At 41.8% G+C, this 17,274-nt stretch overlaps 1 protein-coding gene across 15 annotated transcripts in view; it reads left to right on the top strand.

Annotated features, from left to right (window-relative positions):
- Positions 1–17,274, top strand: part of nrxn3a (neurexin 3a) — a 239,751-nt gene that overhangs the window by 201,168 nt on the left and 21,309 nt on the right. For all 15 annotated transcript variants that reach the window (XR_008829349.1, XM_056393155.1, XM_056393150.1 and 12 more), the window contains one exon: positions 16,235–16,324. Coding sequence is in view for 14 of the 15 variants with exons in the window: in XM_056393155.1 (XP_056249130.1) it covers positions 16,235–16,324 (90 nt within the window). In the remaining variant the exon portion in view is untranslated. The remainder of the gene's footprint in view (positions 1–16,234; positions 16,325–17,274) is intronic.

Here is a 17,274-nt window from a genome sequence, read left to right as displayed (position 1 = left end):
GTCGTAGGACTTATCATGATACTGAGCTCAGTCACTGTAGGTGTCCCTGAAAAAGCCTTTTGAAGCTGTCACAACTGGCCAAAATAACCTCACATGGTTTCAAACCCAAATTTGTGCCCACAACCATTTATACACACATGTACATGCCCTTACAGAAGTTGATCTGCAATAAAGCTATACCACTATACCCCCGTATAGATGATAGCTTCTAAGATCAAACTTTTATTACCTACCTTACCTCTTACCTTTTTGAGACTCTTATTTTGAAAGTGTCTGTGCGTCTGTGTTTGGCAGTATTAATTGCATAAGGTTTTGCACAACAGAGCCAATAATCGCCTTTTACCATGTTGATACTTGTATTTTGAAGGTTAATCCAAATCGTGGAGATGGTGTTTGTGTGTTTCTGTTAATATATGAGTGTGTGTGTGTGTGTGTGTGTGTGTGTGTGTGTGTGTGTGTGTGTGTGTGTGTGTGTGTATTGTTGTGTGTGGCAGTATAGCTGTCTACCATAGAGCCTCAAAAAAGCTTGTGTTACCAGGTTGGGAGACTTATACAGTTAATATCCATATGGTGGTGATGGTGTTTGTGTGTCTGTCAATGTATGTGTGTGCATGGTGTTGCTTAAGCTTAACCTTCAAACAGCCCTTTGAAGTTTTCAGGACTGGCCAAAATGACCTCACAATAATGTTTTTTAACCAAAGTTGCCCTCACAATTATAGAAATGCATGTACACACACGCAAAGAACCACACATCAACACACACACACAACACACACACACACACACACACAAGTACACACAAATACAAAGTGCTGATTTAAGAGTTCCCATACCTGAGTTAGATTAAGGCTATGGTTAGGTTAAGAGTTAATCAGTCTAATTAGCCAATCAGAGTCAGCTTTGCCCATTTCTGCCCATTAACTGTCAGTTGACCCGCTGAGACACTGGTTGCTATAGTGACTGTGGCCACCAGGGGGGCACACACAATCCCCTCTCTCTCCCTAGGCAGACAACAGCTTTTAAGATGAAACTTGTGTTTGAAAATTAAAACTAATAGTCCTATTGAAAAGATTGCCTAACCACAACTGACCAAAGACTTCCTTAAAGAGCTTAAAGGGCAAGAGCTTCAGAGCTCAATTTAACATGGATGTCTGTAGGAGCTTTGGACAGCTCTCTCTGCACTTTGGGGGGATTTCCTCAAAAACCACACAAGATATCAGAATGAGACCAAAACTGGGTGATACAGGACAAAAAAAATCTCTATATTTTTGATAGTAGTCAATAGTCAATGAAGGCTGGGAATTGTGGGATTTAAAAGACTACTAATATACTCAGTTGGCAATTTACTATTAAAATAGATTTAGACAGTTGTTGATTCAATTGATCGCTGCGGAGGATGTAGTGTATATTACATCATACAGGGGTTTTTCTGTTTTTTAGCCTACCTTCAGTGATAAAAATGGGGTGTGTGGGGGGATGATGGTGTGTGTGTGTGTGTGTGTGGGGGGGGTAAGTTAGACTACAACACTGTACACAACCACATGCACATACAAGAAAACACATATACGGTGCTCATTTGCCTTATACATGCTGTCATAGTTGAGAGCAAAAGGGGGAAGAGTTAATGAGTCCAACTAGCCAATAAGAACCAGCTTTGTCCATTTCTGCCCGGATACTGCATTAGTAGCATCTGCTGAGACCTGAATCCTGTTGTTTGCTATCAGCTTCTGAATTTGTATTCCAGTCTATGGGAGAGCTACTATGATGGCTAAACAGTTCCTGTAGCTCAAAGCTCAAAGTAAATTCAATATGTCTGCTGTTGTATTTACTATTGTACTTTCCAGTCTGAACTGTTATCTCTTTTAGTGAGCACTAATTTGTAAACAGCTTTCTGCCTGTGTGTTTGTGTCTGTGTGGCTGTGTTTGTAAACATCAAAGAGTCTCCTAACGAGCCATCTCAAACAGCTGTGTCTGGCTGGAAGACCTGACTCAGAGCTGAGTGGGATTTTGCTGCTATTTTTGAAAAGAACGGTGACTCATATCAGAACCATGACCATGATCGGCACAAGATTTTTGTGCACACATTGTATGGCTTTGGTGTTTCTGGAGCCAAAAATGTGGCCACAGGAGCAAGTTACAAAAAAGGGTCAGTTCTGCTTTCCTCTGGAAATCAGCTCATGAATTTGTATTGCAGTCAGTGGGAGAGGTGGAGGGTACTCCCATCACTCACTATTCAAATTCTGTAAGTCTCTGTGCTTAGGTGGACACTTTCTACGAAACAACATGCCAGTGTGGGAACAAAGAAATGTTGTAGAGAGGATGGTTGTTATTGTCCAAGATGGCCTCCATCTTACATTGCATGCATCTCTCCACAACCGTCCTGAGTGAGTCCAGACTCCTGCCAAGCACAGACCCAGCCTTTTTGAACAGCTTGTCCAGTCTCCTTGTGTTCATGTCGGACAAATTGCTGCCCCAGCAGACTGCAGCATAAAAAATGACACTGGCCACAACGGACTGATAAAACATGGGCAGCATTTCACTGAAGACATCAAAGGACCTGAGCCTTTAGAGGAAAAAGAGCCGGCTCTGCCCCTTCACTTTACTGTCCAGGTGAACACCTAGGTACTTATAAGTGTGCACCACCTCAATGTCCTTCCCTTGATTGTTGACTGGCTAAAGGGTGGGCCTAGACTTCTGAAAGTCCATGACTATCTCCTTGGTTTTAGAGGTGTTCTGAAGGAGGCAGTTCTTGTCGCTCCATTCACTGAAGGCCATCTTCAGATCCCTGTACTCCTCTTCTTGCCCATTGCCGATACACTTCACAATAGCTGTGTCTTCCGTGTCTTTCTGGATGTGGCAGGACTCAGAGTTGTATTAAAAGTCAGCCGTATACAGGGTGAACAGGAACTGAGCCAGAACAGTCCCCTGTGGAGCCCCAGTGCTGCTCATCACTGTCCCTGGGACACTGTTACCCACCCTGACATATTGTCATGATAATAGAGGGGTGATACGCTGTCCTCCATCGAGGCTACACTGAAGCATTTCACTGAGTTGTCATCCCTCTAAAACAAAAGATAAGGTGGATGTTAGAAACTTTTGTACTGTAGCTGAGCTGTTTCACATGACATGACACATGAGGGATATTGTAGGTCAACAGGTTTGATCACCGAACTCTTTTGAACATCGTTCCTTAGAAGAAGATGATGATTAAGATGAAACATACTTGTACTGGCTTTTCTGACTTACCTTCTTCCTTTCTTTGTTGACCTGATAGAGACTGAAAATCTAATTGAGGTTCAGTTTCCATGAGACCTGGTTAATGTGGCATTGTGGGACAACAATTGGAAAGTGGTGTTCAACAGTGAGGGAATGACATTGACTAAATTTAGGTCTTTCTGATTGTTGTAGCACAGTAAAAGGGAGGTCGAGGTAGAAATGGGAGAGATAAAATGAGGATGTAAATATAGACATAAAACTGTAGGGAAGAGTGTGAGTAATAATCCACTTGACCACAGGTCATGCAGGGGGAGCAATCCTGCTTCTTCATTTCTACCAGTCACACCTTTGCCAGTGCCTTTTAGGTCAGCTGCAGGGTCGTCAGCTGAAGGCCACCATTAACTCATGTCTTGCTCCCTGTTCCACCACATTTCCAGACAAGGGGGCAATGGCATAAGGGGACGTCACCCCCCCTGCAGTTGCCTACTGGGGTGTTGACCCCCAACGTTGTCCTTCCTCTGTAGCCACAGCTACTAGCTGACTTTCTCAGCCTCCCCTTCAAGCTCCTTTGTGGTTTTCTGTGCTAGTCATAACAGCACTTTGGACGGGCTAATTACTGATCTTCCTACGAAGCCTCGGCAGCCCACCTCCAAGGGGTACATGCTGGCAGTGTCTTGGCATTCTGCTGCTCGGTTTACTTGAGCCATTTCCTTTTGTGGGCTGTCGACATGCCCTCTTCTTATGGGATGGTGAGATCTACCATCAGGACAATATCATGATGTCTGGCCACAGAGTGGTTGTTGTAATTTCTCTTGGGAAGACCAGCTGCCTTTTCAGGTCCACAAACAATTGACACTCTGTTCCCGAGCTGAATCTGTGGTCCCTCGTTTGTGCTGGTCCCTGCGTGTTGCTGCCTGGCTTGATGAATGCTGAGATGTAAGGCTTTGCTGTTTCTGTTGTGCGGTTTGCCGCAAACCTACACTTCTCTAGGACCTCGTCCAGCTTCGTAAGGACCTGATCGTGGCATCACCTGAAGCGTCCCTGGGTCAGTGCATCTTGATAACATGTACTGCAGGCTTGTTTTGGCGCTGCCACACAGTGGGCAGCCTACCTCACTTCCAAACCACTGGGTCAGGTTCCAGGGGCATGGGAGCATATCGTAGGCTGCTCTTATCAGGAAGCTGAGCCTGGCCTGTGGCATCTGCCAGATGTCTGACCAGTTGATGCATCTGTTTATGGTGGCATCCCAATTGGGGCTAGGCTCCCTGACTTCCCTGTTACACTGCCTTCACAAGGAAGCGCCCCTGCTCTACCCTGGGGACTTCATCTACCAACATGGTCTTCTGTTATTTATTGGTGGCTTTGGACCAGAATAGCTGCGGTGTTCCCCAGCCTAAGCCAGTCTGGCTGGATCGGACTGACCCCACTACTTCTCGGTGTTGCAGACTGGTGAAGGCATGGTCAACTTCTTCTTGCATTTTCCACCTGCAGCCTGTGCAGATGGGGGCTTTGGCACTCCTTACGACTGTTCTGCAGACTCCCTTAGCTCAAGCACCAGACGTGCCTTCTCCTGATTGTATCCCAGGTGATTTGAACTTCCCTGGCAGATAGCGTTGATCGATCTCTGCCAGACCCTCTGCCACCTGGTTCTTGGTAAGCTTTCCCATCTGCCTATTGGAGAGGTCAGCGGTGTACTGCCTTCCTAGGCTTCACAGTGTTTTTTCAATCAGCTGAGGAATCTCCTCCTTCGGGGAAGCTGGTCTTATCGTGCAGCACTCCTTTCCTTATTGATAGGCTTCTTGATTTAACGGCCTTAGTCTTCATTTTCACCCATGTGATCAGTTTGTTGAGATGCTTTAGGAGCCTTAATGGGCATGGAGCTGTCTGCGGGATGCTTGTGACATTATCTATGTAGCTCTTCAGAGGAGGTAGCTTGATGCCTCCGACTACCTGCCTGGCCCCTTTCAGTCTCAGCAATACAAATACAGAGGGATCTACCACTCCAGAAGACAAAGACAGAAAAAACTGTTTGTGCATTGCTATCTTGAAACAGTAGAAAGCGATTACATGAGTAACGTAGGCGGACGCACAACACTAGAACAGCCTGTTCCAGGATTGGTCTCACTGGTCAGAACTGGTCTCACTGGTCAGGACTCGGTACACTGGTCAGTCACAATATGTGATCAATCTAATATAATCTAACTCTGTTTGAAACACTGCACCATTATAATAACAATCCATCAAGGTGCTTTCAAAGGGAAGGGAGATGGCACTGTGATTGGTTTATTGGATTTTATGCCAAAAACACATAATGAAGAGACTAAATACAACCTTTTGAAACCTACACTTAGTGTTAATATAGCAAAAGTGACATGCACACACTCTGAATGCACTGGCACCACGTCCTTACTGATCATCGCTTTGGACTGTTAAAATAAAGTCCCTAGAGCAGGGGTCTGAAACCTTTATTATCAAAAGAGCCATTTTGCCCCCTCGTCTGCCAAAGAAAAATAGTCTGGAGCCGCAAAACATAACACAGCTTATAAAATTTTAAAAGTTTTAATCTTATTTTAAATTTTACCTGTTACAACCACTGAATACAACAAACAGAAGTGCAGTGTGCATGTGTAGGCCTACTCTGAAATAAATTAAACAGTGAACTGTGCAGACCTATTTGAGTCCTTCCTATATTTGTGTAAAATTAAAATAAAAACTAGCCCACTTTAATATAAATAAAACATTTAGATGCAGCTTAGCAGCTTTAAAAAAGTAAACATAAAATTTGGAACGTTTGTGACAAGTCCATTTCAGTGTGCTCTCATCCTCGTCGGGTTTCTTTCTCAGCCAGCAATCAATTGAAGCACCTGAACATTCAAAAAATCTACATCAGCTCCGGGTCTGAAATAAATGTTTTTTTTTCTTTCTGAAAAATAATAGCCTATTAAATGCTATTGTTCTCACCTGTTTAATGTGACTTCTGTTTCTGAAGTTCGCTGCAGATCATCCCTATGTCGGGGCTGTAAGATGTGACTTTGAGCTCAAACAGGACTGAAGGCTCTCATTTGTGAGGCGGGAGCGATGTTTGGACTTTATGAAGTTCATGCTTGAGAAAACTTGCTCGCACAAGTATGTTGAGCCAAAGATGGACAGGACTCCAAATGCATATTTTTTCATGTTCATATACGTTTCGGGAATGGCACGCCATGTGTCAAAAACAAGTTTGTCGGGTTTAGGGAGGTTTTCAATGTCACTCCATTTGGGCTCTTTAGCGAGAGTAGCCTTCTGACTGGCGACTTCTTCCAGATCCGCTGTCAGGCATTTGAACTTGGACACCCATAAATCTTTATTCGCTATGTCAGCCAGTTCAATTTCCAGATCGGGCTTACTTACTCCTGTGAATGCGGATGTGTTCAGCAGGGATGGGTCGATATCCAGGGGTGTGACAGGGAAGGAGAGAGTGTTTTTTTTCCTTTCTGAACTCACTGAATCTTTTTTCCAAATGCAGCTTGCATTGTAATAATTGCACGGTAGAAATAATCACAATTTATGTGATTGTTCACTTCTTTGAACTCTCTCAGGGAGGGGAAGTGAGAGAACGTGCATCGCTGTACATCCCTGGCAAACACTGTCATCTTGCGCTCAGATGCCAAAACATCTTCCAGCATCTGCAGGGCGGTGCTTCCCTTTCCCTGGAGATTTTTATTCAGCGTGTTTAAGTGACTTGTCATATCTACCAGGAAGTAAAACTTTTGCAGCCAATCGAGGTCTCCCAGTTCGGGATAGCTGAGGCCTTTGCTTTCCAAGAAGGGTTTCAAATGCTCCAGACAGGTAGCGAAGCGTTTCAGCACCTCTCCCCTGGACAGCCACCGGACTCTGTTGTGCTGCAGTTTTAACCCGTTTGCAATTATTTTGTTCACTATCTTAATAACGAGGTTCATCACGTCCACACATTCAGGGGGGAACGTTTGAGCGCACAGTGCTTCTTGATGGAGGATGCAATGAAACATCATCAGCTCTCGATCCAGTGACTTTTGAAGTAAATTCACAAAGCCCTTCTGTGCTCCCCTCATACACCAGGTAAGTGGTGTTTATTCCTTTGGCTTTTAAACAACTCACGACAGCCTCACAAATGTCCTGTCCCAGCGTTTGGCCCTTTAGAGTTGGTTCAATCAGTTCTTCCTGTGGCCCATCAGCGTTCACATATCTGCATAAAAGTGCTGTCTGCTCAATATCGGTTGCATCATTTGACTCATCACAGGCAATTGAAAATTCTTGAGCTGAATTGATGTCATCAATTTGCTTACTAGTGATGTTTGTTGCCATTTATGGTCCTGTCCTTGACGGTCTTTGCAGAGAGAGGCATTTCTCTAATTTTCTGAACAATTTCCCCTTTGTTTTTGAAGTCGGAGAATAGATGCTCTGATATTTTTATGAACGATTCTTTCATGTATTCTCCGTCTATGAACGGCTTACCCCTCCTTACGATCTCCTGAGCTGCCACAAAACTAGCAACTGTTGTTGACTGTGGAGAGGTGATCCACTTCTTGAAAGTATGTTTGCTCTGTTCAACTTTCCGTTGCAGTTCCGAAATTGCTCTCTTTCGCTCGTCTTCACTTGGGTATTTTTCAGCGAATGATGAGTGCTTGTTTTGAAAATGCCTTTCAACGTTACATTTTTTGTTGTTCGATATTTTCTCGCCACATATTAAGCACACAGGTAATCGGGCGTCGTTGGTGGTGAAGGCAAATGCATCTGTCCACGCAGAATTAAACTCTCCTTTTTCCTCTGAGATTTTTCTTTTTTGGGATTTACTCATGGTTAGTGCAGGGGTCGCACACTCCAGATCCCGCCTGCAGCTTCACACATCACATCAAAGTCTATAGCCCTCGCCTTGCTGCTAGTTGCTAGCTAAAGGATGTGACACATATTTTAGTTGACAAATTAAAAAAAAAAAACTTTTTAAAAATTAGATGTAGTAGTAGTAGTAGTAAGTAAACATCAAAAATAATGATATATATATTCAAATTAAAATATTCATTTTCATGTGTTTTTTTTGTCAAGGCTAAAGGGAGCCACTACAAGGAGGCTAAAGAGCTGCATGCGGCTCCGGAGCCACGGGTTGCCGACCCCTGCCCTAGAGTCAAAGCTCTCATATTGCCCATTGGTATATTGGTTGTAAACACAGATCCAGGTCTGGTCTGGAGTTTAGAATCTCACAACATCAGCCAAAGCTTGACTGCATGAATGGTGAGCAGTCAGCCACATTCTGCTCTGGCTTCTATCACTTCAGCTCTGGTGGTTGTTTGTCCATCCCACAGGCTGCCAACGTCCTTCCAACACACTGCTCTGAAATCTGTCAAAGTAACAGCCAGCAGCCTGCAAACACTGTGCACGGGATTGAGGTAAACCAGCCTCTGTGTCAAGACTGTTGCCCCTCGCCATATGGTGGCAGGTGCATATTGAACTATATACTGTACACATGCAATTCATCATACATGATCCATCTTGTTTACTTTACCTTTGTTCCCCATTGTTCAGTGTCAGTCATATTAGAAAATATTCCAACATACCAGAGATGGGGAATGGAGTTTGTGACTTGGACTCAGTCTTAAATCGCACACACAGTGACTTGAGACTCAATTTGAGACTTCTCAGTCCTCAATAGAATTCAGACGTGGCTTGAGATTTGGGACTTGTTAACAATCTTAATTTTATTACCTCTGCCAAGGAGGTTATGTGTTCACCCATGTCTGTTAATTTGTCACAAAAAGGGAGGAAACCTATTAAACTTTGATCAGTATTATTTACTATAACTATAATTTTTTTCCATGAAGTCTGGTGTATGTCTGGCATGTGTGTGTATAGAGGCACAAAGATTCCCAGGTGCCGGGCTGGTTGTTGGGGTGAGAGAGGGAGGGAGCAAGTGTAGCCATCAATAAATCCATTTGGTTCAGTCCAACGTGGCAAAAGCCAAGAGTAGAGCAGAGAGTTAATTTAGCAGGATAATGGGTACTACTTTGCAATAAGACTACCCTTATAAAGGATTCATAAATGGTTTGTAATTAGGTCATTAATTTGGTTGTTAACACTTCATAAATCACAAATAAACAACTATAAACAAGTTATAACACAGTTTTCATGTATTGATGCAGACTCAATATTTGGCAAGATCAAGTTAATGCCTACTACTCATTAATCTTACTAATAAGTTACTACCCTTTATAACTGGTAAAAAGAGCCTTACTATAACTGATTAATAAATGATAATGGGTTTTACGCTTTACAATAAGACTCCCTTTTATCAGTTATAAATGTTTGTAACTACCTGCAATGCTAAAGTCCTAAAGAAGATACGAACCAGAAAAAAATCTTGATTTTAATATCCACTGTGCAGAACAATCTGATAATATGAATTATAATAAATTTAAATTATAATTTATAAAAACATGTGAAGAAACAGCATGCACAAATGCTGGATGACGGAGAAAACAAAGAATGCTCAGTAACTAATGAAATATGAGGCTGAACAGTACAGGTACATGTGGGCTCACTATTTGGCAAGCAACAAGTCACTGTTGCCGTTTTTATCTAATGTGTGTGATGGAAATCTGAAAATAAAAGTTGACAAAATGATCAAGTTGTCTTTGTGTATCTTAATAAGAGCTTTGCAAAGCATCAGTGTACAGTCACAACAGAGTGTAACTGCAGACTGATGTCAAACAAAGAGTGTACATGAATTTTATAGAGAGAGTAATGAAGGAGGCAGGGTTAGGATGTGTGTGTGTGTGTAGCTGTGTGGTCAAGGAGAAGCAATTCCTTAGTTCGTACCAGGCAGCACCAGATAAGGAGCATACATGTGAGGGCAGATTTACATCCTAAGTTGTATAAAGCTAGGTCATACAAAGTACAAAGAGTGATAAACCAAAGTAAAAAGTGGGATTTTTCTATTGTTGGGTTTTGGTGGACCAGTCCAAGTGAAAAGTCTCTGCATTAACATTAAGGAAATGTCTGACTAGCTGTGTGTCATTCCCTTGCTTATTATCATATGTAACTTTACAGGTAAAGTAGTGGTGATAGTGCAGTGTATGCTTCAAATTTCTGATGCCGGGAACACTCTGCCTGAGTTGTGTGAACGTAGCCAATGACATCGCTGACCTGCTGCAGAGAATGGGGATAGGGTTTCACACACGTCTCTGCTGTTGCAGCTCTAACTCTCTACATAGAGTTTACAGGTTACTGGAATGTTGGATTTCTTTTGACTATAATTAATTTCTTATTTATTTTGACAGAAAACATCACTAAAATGTGTCTGTCGCCACATGCAGCTACTACAATGGTTAAAAAATATATTTATATTTTGTCATGTCTGTATCATATTCAGATTCAGCCTATACATAGAAATTGAAATGGGATCTTGTTTTATGTGATGTTGCTGCTATGCTGTCACCATGACATCAACAGGACTTTTCTCTGTCTGCTTTTGCTAGACGAGACAGACTGGAGACATGACTTCATCATCTGAGAGATCTGTAGAAGATTTAGCTAATGAGAGATGTTGATCTTCTTTCTCTTTTTCCAGTTCAATAATATTGTTTTCATGGTTAGGGTTACCTATAGGTAGGGGTGTTATGATTTGTTCTGAGCATGTGTTGAGTGTATCCACATCAGGAAGGGGATGATGGGCGTAGGGAAGGTGTGGAGGTTACTTCTTCCCAGAAATCTAGTATTTGTGTGCATGGAGGTAGTCCTCAGTTGTGTTGAGTGTACAATAAGTGTCTGATCCGTTTCATCCCATTATGTGCCTCTTATGTTGTGTAGTGTGTTCTGTGAATGATCTTAGATTGTATTACTCCAAAAGTGGTTCAGTGAAGATGTTGAGGTCTTTTTCCCATGTCTCTATTGGAATGTGAGGTTCTAGCTAAAATGAATGCAGTCTAATACTTGTATTGTACCTGTGATAAATTCTACCATTGAAATTTTTGTAGTTTTTCAGATTTCTTACTTAAGTTAAAACATGTTAGAAAGATGATGAAGCAACTTATACGCTAATTTTGGAGGCTGCAGTTTGTGCTGCTGTTGAATTGTATTGTTTTACAGCAAGAAGTGTTTCTAATATTTGGCTCACCCCATTCATTCTTTTATCTATCATTTATTTAGTGAGTGTCAACTGAATATGCATTTACACAACTACACAACTAAACTAAACTAACTGTCTTAAAATTAAGAAAGCAGCCCTTTAGAACAGACTGCATGAACCCACTGACAAAACCTCACCTAACAGAGTTACTAGTTAAATTTAAAATGGCACTAACTACTAGAGGTGACAAAGTTCACAACTCTATAACTGGAGTCAGAGTATAGATCCTCCTGGTCAAATATTACTCTGATGCAGGTAAAAGTTGTTCAGTTAAGTTTTTACTGGACTTAAAGTACTGGAGTATTCAAAATATTGTATTGTTCCACTGTGTATTTATAGAAGCTACTGAAGCTGAAACAACCTACTTAATGACTGACTGACTGACTGACTGACTGTAGAACCTGTTGAATAAAAAAAACAAAACAAAAAGACTTGTAGGATATGCTACAAAGACTGTAGATGTGTTAGTGAACACAATTGTAAAACACAACTGAATCAACAAAAGGAGCCATTGTTTTCATATATTTTTTAGTCAGTGGTGAAATCTTGTCATGGTAAGCACAGGAAATGGTGCTCTGTTGAAGCATCCTCTGCCTCATCTTTGTCTAATGTCGCCATTGTTAGGACACTGACACTTCAAACATGACCGACAGTAGAGGAATTGGCTGTGATTGGTTTTTCTCCTGTGTTGAGTATGGTCTATCACATTTTCGAAATAAAAGAAAGTTAATTCAACTGACTACTGGTACAATATTTGTCCTTAAGTGTAGAGGAGTAAAAGTCAGAAGTTTATAAAACTAAAAAAATACTCAGGTAAAGTACAGATACTGAAAAATATACTTGAATACAGTACTCGAGTAAAGGTACTTTGTTACTGTCTACCCCTGCGAATAACTAGAGTAATTTATCAATGAGTATGAATGTTTATCAGACACCAAAGCACTGCAGTTAATAATGGTCTTAGACATTATATTACACAACAGTTAGCACGATCAGCAACAGATCCTCTGTGTCAATGATACTGGAATGAACAGTAGAATTACACATTCATATTACAAAATCAACTACAAGGAAAGTAGTGGATGACATCGCATTGCAGCAAAAGAGCCAGGTTCAACTATGGTGATGACCAGTATGTATGAGCTGTGAGCAATCATTGATAGATTTACACATCCACTATGTTTACTGAGGAGAATCCCCATTGAAGATCCTTGTCCATCTGTGAAGGTCGTATATATAAGTTCTATAAGTGCACATCCTGTCCAGTGACATGTAAATAATCAGCTATACCTTTATGTGATGTGTATTGTGTAGGGCCATGTTCTCTTAGGTCTCTACCATATTACAATAATCAAAGCTCAGATTTAACTGATAATCCAATGTGTATCTGCACAGGAGTAAATGCTATGCTAACATGTTTTGTTTGTTTTATCATATTTACAACGTTTTAGTTATCCTCAGGGCTCATTCTTTTTTTTAGAATTTTACTGAAACATGCAGATCTGCGTAACCTGATCAATGTCATCATAAGCTGGTGTGCACCAAGATATAATTTTAAAATAATAATGCAATCAGGCGGGTTCTAACCCAAATAAACCAAAATGAGCAGCAACCAACAGGATTAAGGCTTGTTAATGCAGAGCAAAGTGAATTCAGGTAGTTTAATGTCGTTTAATGAGTGAATTCAACTTGGTGTATTTGTTCAGGATGTCCCCAGTGAATTTAGTCAGGATTGCTTAAAGACTTATGAGGAAATATGTGATAGGCCACACCCACTTGCACCAATCAATATGGCACTTTAGATTTCAATAATACATACACTGGCCCCAAGAACATGCACAACAATTCTGGTAAAATTCTGTCCAGCGGTTTTTTTCAGGTACATATTTGTGGCACCCCCTATGAGTCTGGCTAAAAATGCTTTGGGAGGTCTCTTCCCAATAATGGCGAGGAGACATTTCCATGATTTATGATTGACTGAAATATTCATTTGAGCCACTGCTGAATGCAAATAATAAGAATGACAATTATAGCTACAAGCTGCAATTTGGAGGTTCTAAGGCCTTTGTCCTGAATAGAAAGAAGGAGCTGAATCAGCCATAGAGTTTTGCTCACATTTGATGAAGGGAGGACAAATGATAGATGGCCTCCATCTTACATTGCATACGTCTCTCCACAATAGTCCTGAGTGAGTCCAGACTTCTGCCAAGCACAGACCCAGCCTTTTTTTACCAGCTTATCCAGTCTCTTTGTGTTCATGTCTGACATGCTGCTACCCCAGCAGACTGCAGCATAAAAGAGTACACTGGCCACCACTGACTGATAAAATGTGCAGCTTTTCACTGCAGACGTCAAAGGACCTGAGCCTCCTGAGGAAAAAGAGCCGGCTCTGCACCTTCCGGTAGATGGCATCCATGTTCCGGGACCAGTCCAGTTTACTGTCCAGGTGCACACTTAATGTCCATGACTATCTACTTGATCTTGGAGGTGTTCACATGGAGGCAGTTCTTTGCGCTCCATTCACTGAAGGCCATCGTCAGATACCTGTACTCCTCTTCCTGCCCGTTCCTGATACACACCACGATAGCTGTGTCTTCCATGTCTTTCTGGATGTGGCAGGACTCAGAGTTGTGTTAAAAGTCGGCCGTATACAGGGTGAACAGGAACGGGGCCAGAACAGTCCCCTGTGGAGCCCCAGTGCTGCTCACCACTGTCCCTGAGACACAGTTACCCAGCCTGACGTACTGTGGTCGTCTTGTTAGGTAATCCACAATGCAGGACGTGAAGCAGGGATCCGCCCCCATCCCTTCCAATTTCTCTTTAAGAATGGGGGGTTGGATGATGTTAAATGCACTTGAAAAATCAAAGAACACAATCCTCATATAACCACCTGGCTCACCCAAGTAAGAATGGGCCCAGTGGAGCATGTAAAGGACAGCATCATCCACTCCAATATGTTCTTTATAGGCGAACTGTTGGGGGTCTAGTGCATGTTCAACCTGTGGCTTCAGAAGGTGGAGAAGCAGCCGCTCCAAGGTCTTCATGATGTGAGATGTGAGGGCCACCGGTCTGTAGTCATTTATCTCAGCCTGTCGCCTTACTTTAGGTACCAGAACAAGACATGATGTTTTCTACAGGACCGGTACCCTCTCTGTTTGTAGACTTAAGTAGAAGATCCTCTGGAGAGGCTCAGCCAGCTGGGCTGCACAGTCCTTTAACAGCCTCGGACACACACCATCCAGGCCTGTTACCTTTCCAGGACGTAGCCTCTTGAGCTCCCCCCTTACCTCCTCCGCTGTAAAGGACAGGAGACTTGACCCCAGTGTGGACGGAGTTGCAGCCGCGATGTCAGGTTGTGAAGGAGATGCCGTAGGAGAAGCTGCATCTGAACCAGTGGGAGAGAGAACAGGTGAGGCTGTGTCAAACCTGTTGTAGAACAGGTTAAACTCACTGAACTCATTGGCCTTGTCCACATCACCCGATGTTGCCTGGCTATTCTTCTCTTTATAGCCAGTGATGGTCCTCATCCCCTTCCACACCTCTCTGGTATTGTTGTGCTTCAGCTTCCTCTCTACTTTCTTTTTGTCAGCTCATGCTGCACACACCTGAGCTTCTCCCTGTCTCCATCCCTGAAGGCCTCCTTTTGCTGCTTGAGGAGGGTGTGGATTTACTGTTGATCCAGGGTTTGTTGTTTGGAAAGCAGTGTACAGTCCTTGCTGGTATTACAGTGTCCATACAGAAGTTAATGTAGTCCGTGGTACATTCAAGCATTCTATCAAGGTCATGGTCAGTGCTTTTATCATTTTCCTGTGACTCCAACAGGACATTCCAATCTGTGCACTCAAAACAGTGTTTTAGACACTCACTGGCCTCTGGGGTCCAGTTCCTGAATGAGCGGGTGGTTGCAGCCTGCCTCAGTACACAGGGCTTGTAGGAACGCTGAAGTAACCAGATTATGATCTGATCTGCCAAGTGGTGGTAGAGCTGAAGCAGTGTACGCCTCATTGATGTTTGCATACACCAGATCCAGTGTCCTATTTTGCCTTGTGGGACAGTCAACATACTGAGTGAAGCCAGTCAGGTGAGAGTTGAGAGTGACATGGTTAAAATTCCCCGATATTGCAATGAATTCATCAGGGTGCTGGTTCTGTACTCTCTCAACAGTCTCATGAATGAAGTCACACGCGCCTGACTTGCTGCAACGTGTTGCCAACGCATCATTTGAATCAAGTGGTGGAGCTTTGAGTGAAATCAATCACTGAAGCTCTTCGGATGGGCTTGGTCTCACTCCAGAAAGAGTGTTAAACTACCTGAACTGACCCTGCTCGGCTTTGTCTTTGTCTTAAACCTCCTCATTGCTGCTCACAGGATTAATTTTGGCTGATTCAGCTGCTTCTTTTTGTTCAGTGAAGGGTCAGAACCTGCAAGTTGCCACTTGCAGCTTTAATATATTTGTTTTGCTCAATATAACTGCTCCACCCATTCTATGGCATCTGTAGATTTGTTATGCCACTCAGAGGTGACATCACATTAAAATAACTTTCTATTTCTTCTTCATTGATCAAAAAGGGTAAATACACAGATGAGCTGCTGGTGACAACATGCCAGAGCCCCTTCTTTAAATCCTTTTTCACCCAGATATTTGATTATTGCCCCCCCACCCACCCCCACCCCCCCATTAATTTTAATTTGGTCTGTTTTGTTTGTTTGTGTGCAAAGACCAAATATTATGAGTCCAAGTTAAGTTGTCACAAAAACAGGTTTAATAAAAATGTAATCTCCAGATAAACTGCTTTAAATATCTTGTAAATGTTGGAGGAAATGTGACTAGATGCTGATGATGAATAAATGTCTTTATAAATGTCTTCTTAAACTTTGAAGGGAACAGCGACATTGAACTCTATCAAATGTCCAAAAAGAAAATTCCTTTCAAATACGCCAGACCAGTAGAAGAGTGGCTACAAGAGAAAGGTAATTTCAAAGCAACATATTTCTGTTCCTGTTCATATGTGTTTTCACTATACTGATATAAATATATGTATATATATATATATATATATATATATATATATATACATATATGACATCTCATCTGCACTTCTACATTGAGAAGCTCATTGTGTCTGTTCAAGGATTAAATGAATTGTGGGATTTTAGAGTTTCAAAAAACAAGGAAGAATTTTAATTAGTGTTTATTAATGCAGTAACACACTGCACTAAATAAGTGTCAATAAATGAACCAATATCAAATAATTTACTATATAATTAATATGACTGAATGAATGAGTTAAACAAGTAATGAGTTAAGAAGAAATCTCAATATTATGAAATGTAATACATATTCATATAGCCACTGAGGGCCCTATTTTAATTGTGTAAGTGCAACAACCAGAGCAAAGTTTGAGGTCTTGGGAACACAATGTGTGTTTGTGTGTGTCCATCAATGTGTGTGGTGATGAATACATATACACAGGTCTACAACAGCTGAGTCAGTCACAGTGAAATATGACAACTGTGACTCAACAAATGGTTAGATGCTTCCAGCATATCAACACAAGCAGCTGGTTTATAACTTTTACTAACTACTTAACTATAAACTGTTAGTACAAGATAATAGAAATAGATGGACAGATGGAAGTTTGAAAGAAAGTTAAATGATACACAGGACTGATGAGCCTCTGTTGTTTTCTACATGTGACAACTGCAACAATAATGAGTTCTTACTGATCTGACGTCCGTACTACGAAGCAGGATGTAATGTTATCCAAGTAACTTCAGCTTTAATTCTGGGTTTTCAGTCTTCTGACGGTAGGTCACTTAATACTGACAACGGTAACTTATGGTGAACTCCTAAGCTTGTTGAATGATGTCACTATAACTGAATTTACCTGCATGTATCAGTGTTTCTTCTCATATCATAA

This window comes from Seriola aureovittata, chromosome 13 (assembly GCF_021018895.1).
Source record: "Seriola aureovittata isolate HTS-2021-v1 ecotype China chromosome 13, ASM2101889v1, whole genome shotgun sequence".
Classification (NCBI taxonomy): domain Eukaryota; kingdom Metazoa; phylum Chordata; class Actinopteri; order Carangiformes; family Carangidae; genus Seriola; species Seriola aureovittata.
This window is presented reverse-complemented; position numbering and strand designations above follow the sequence as displayed.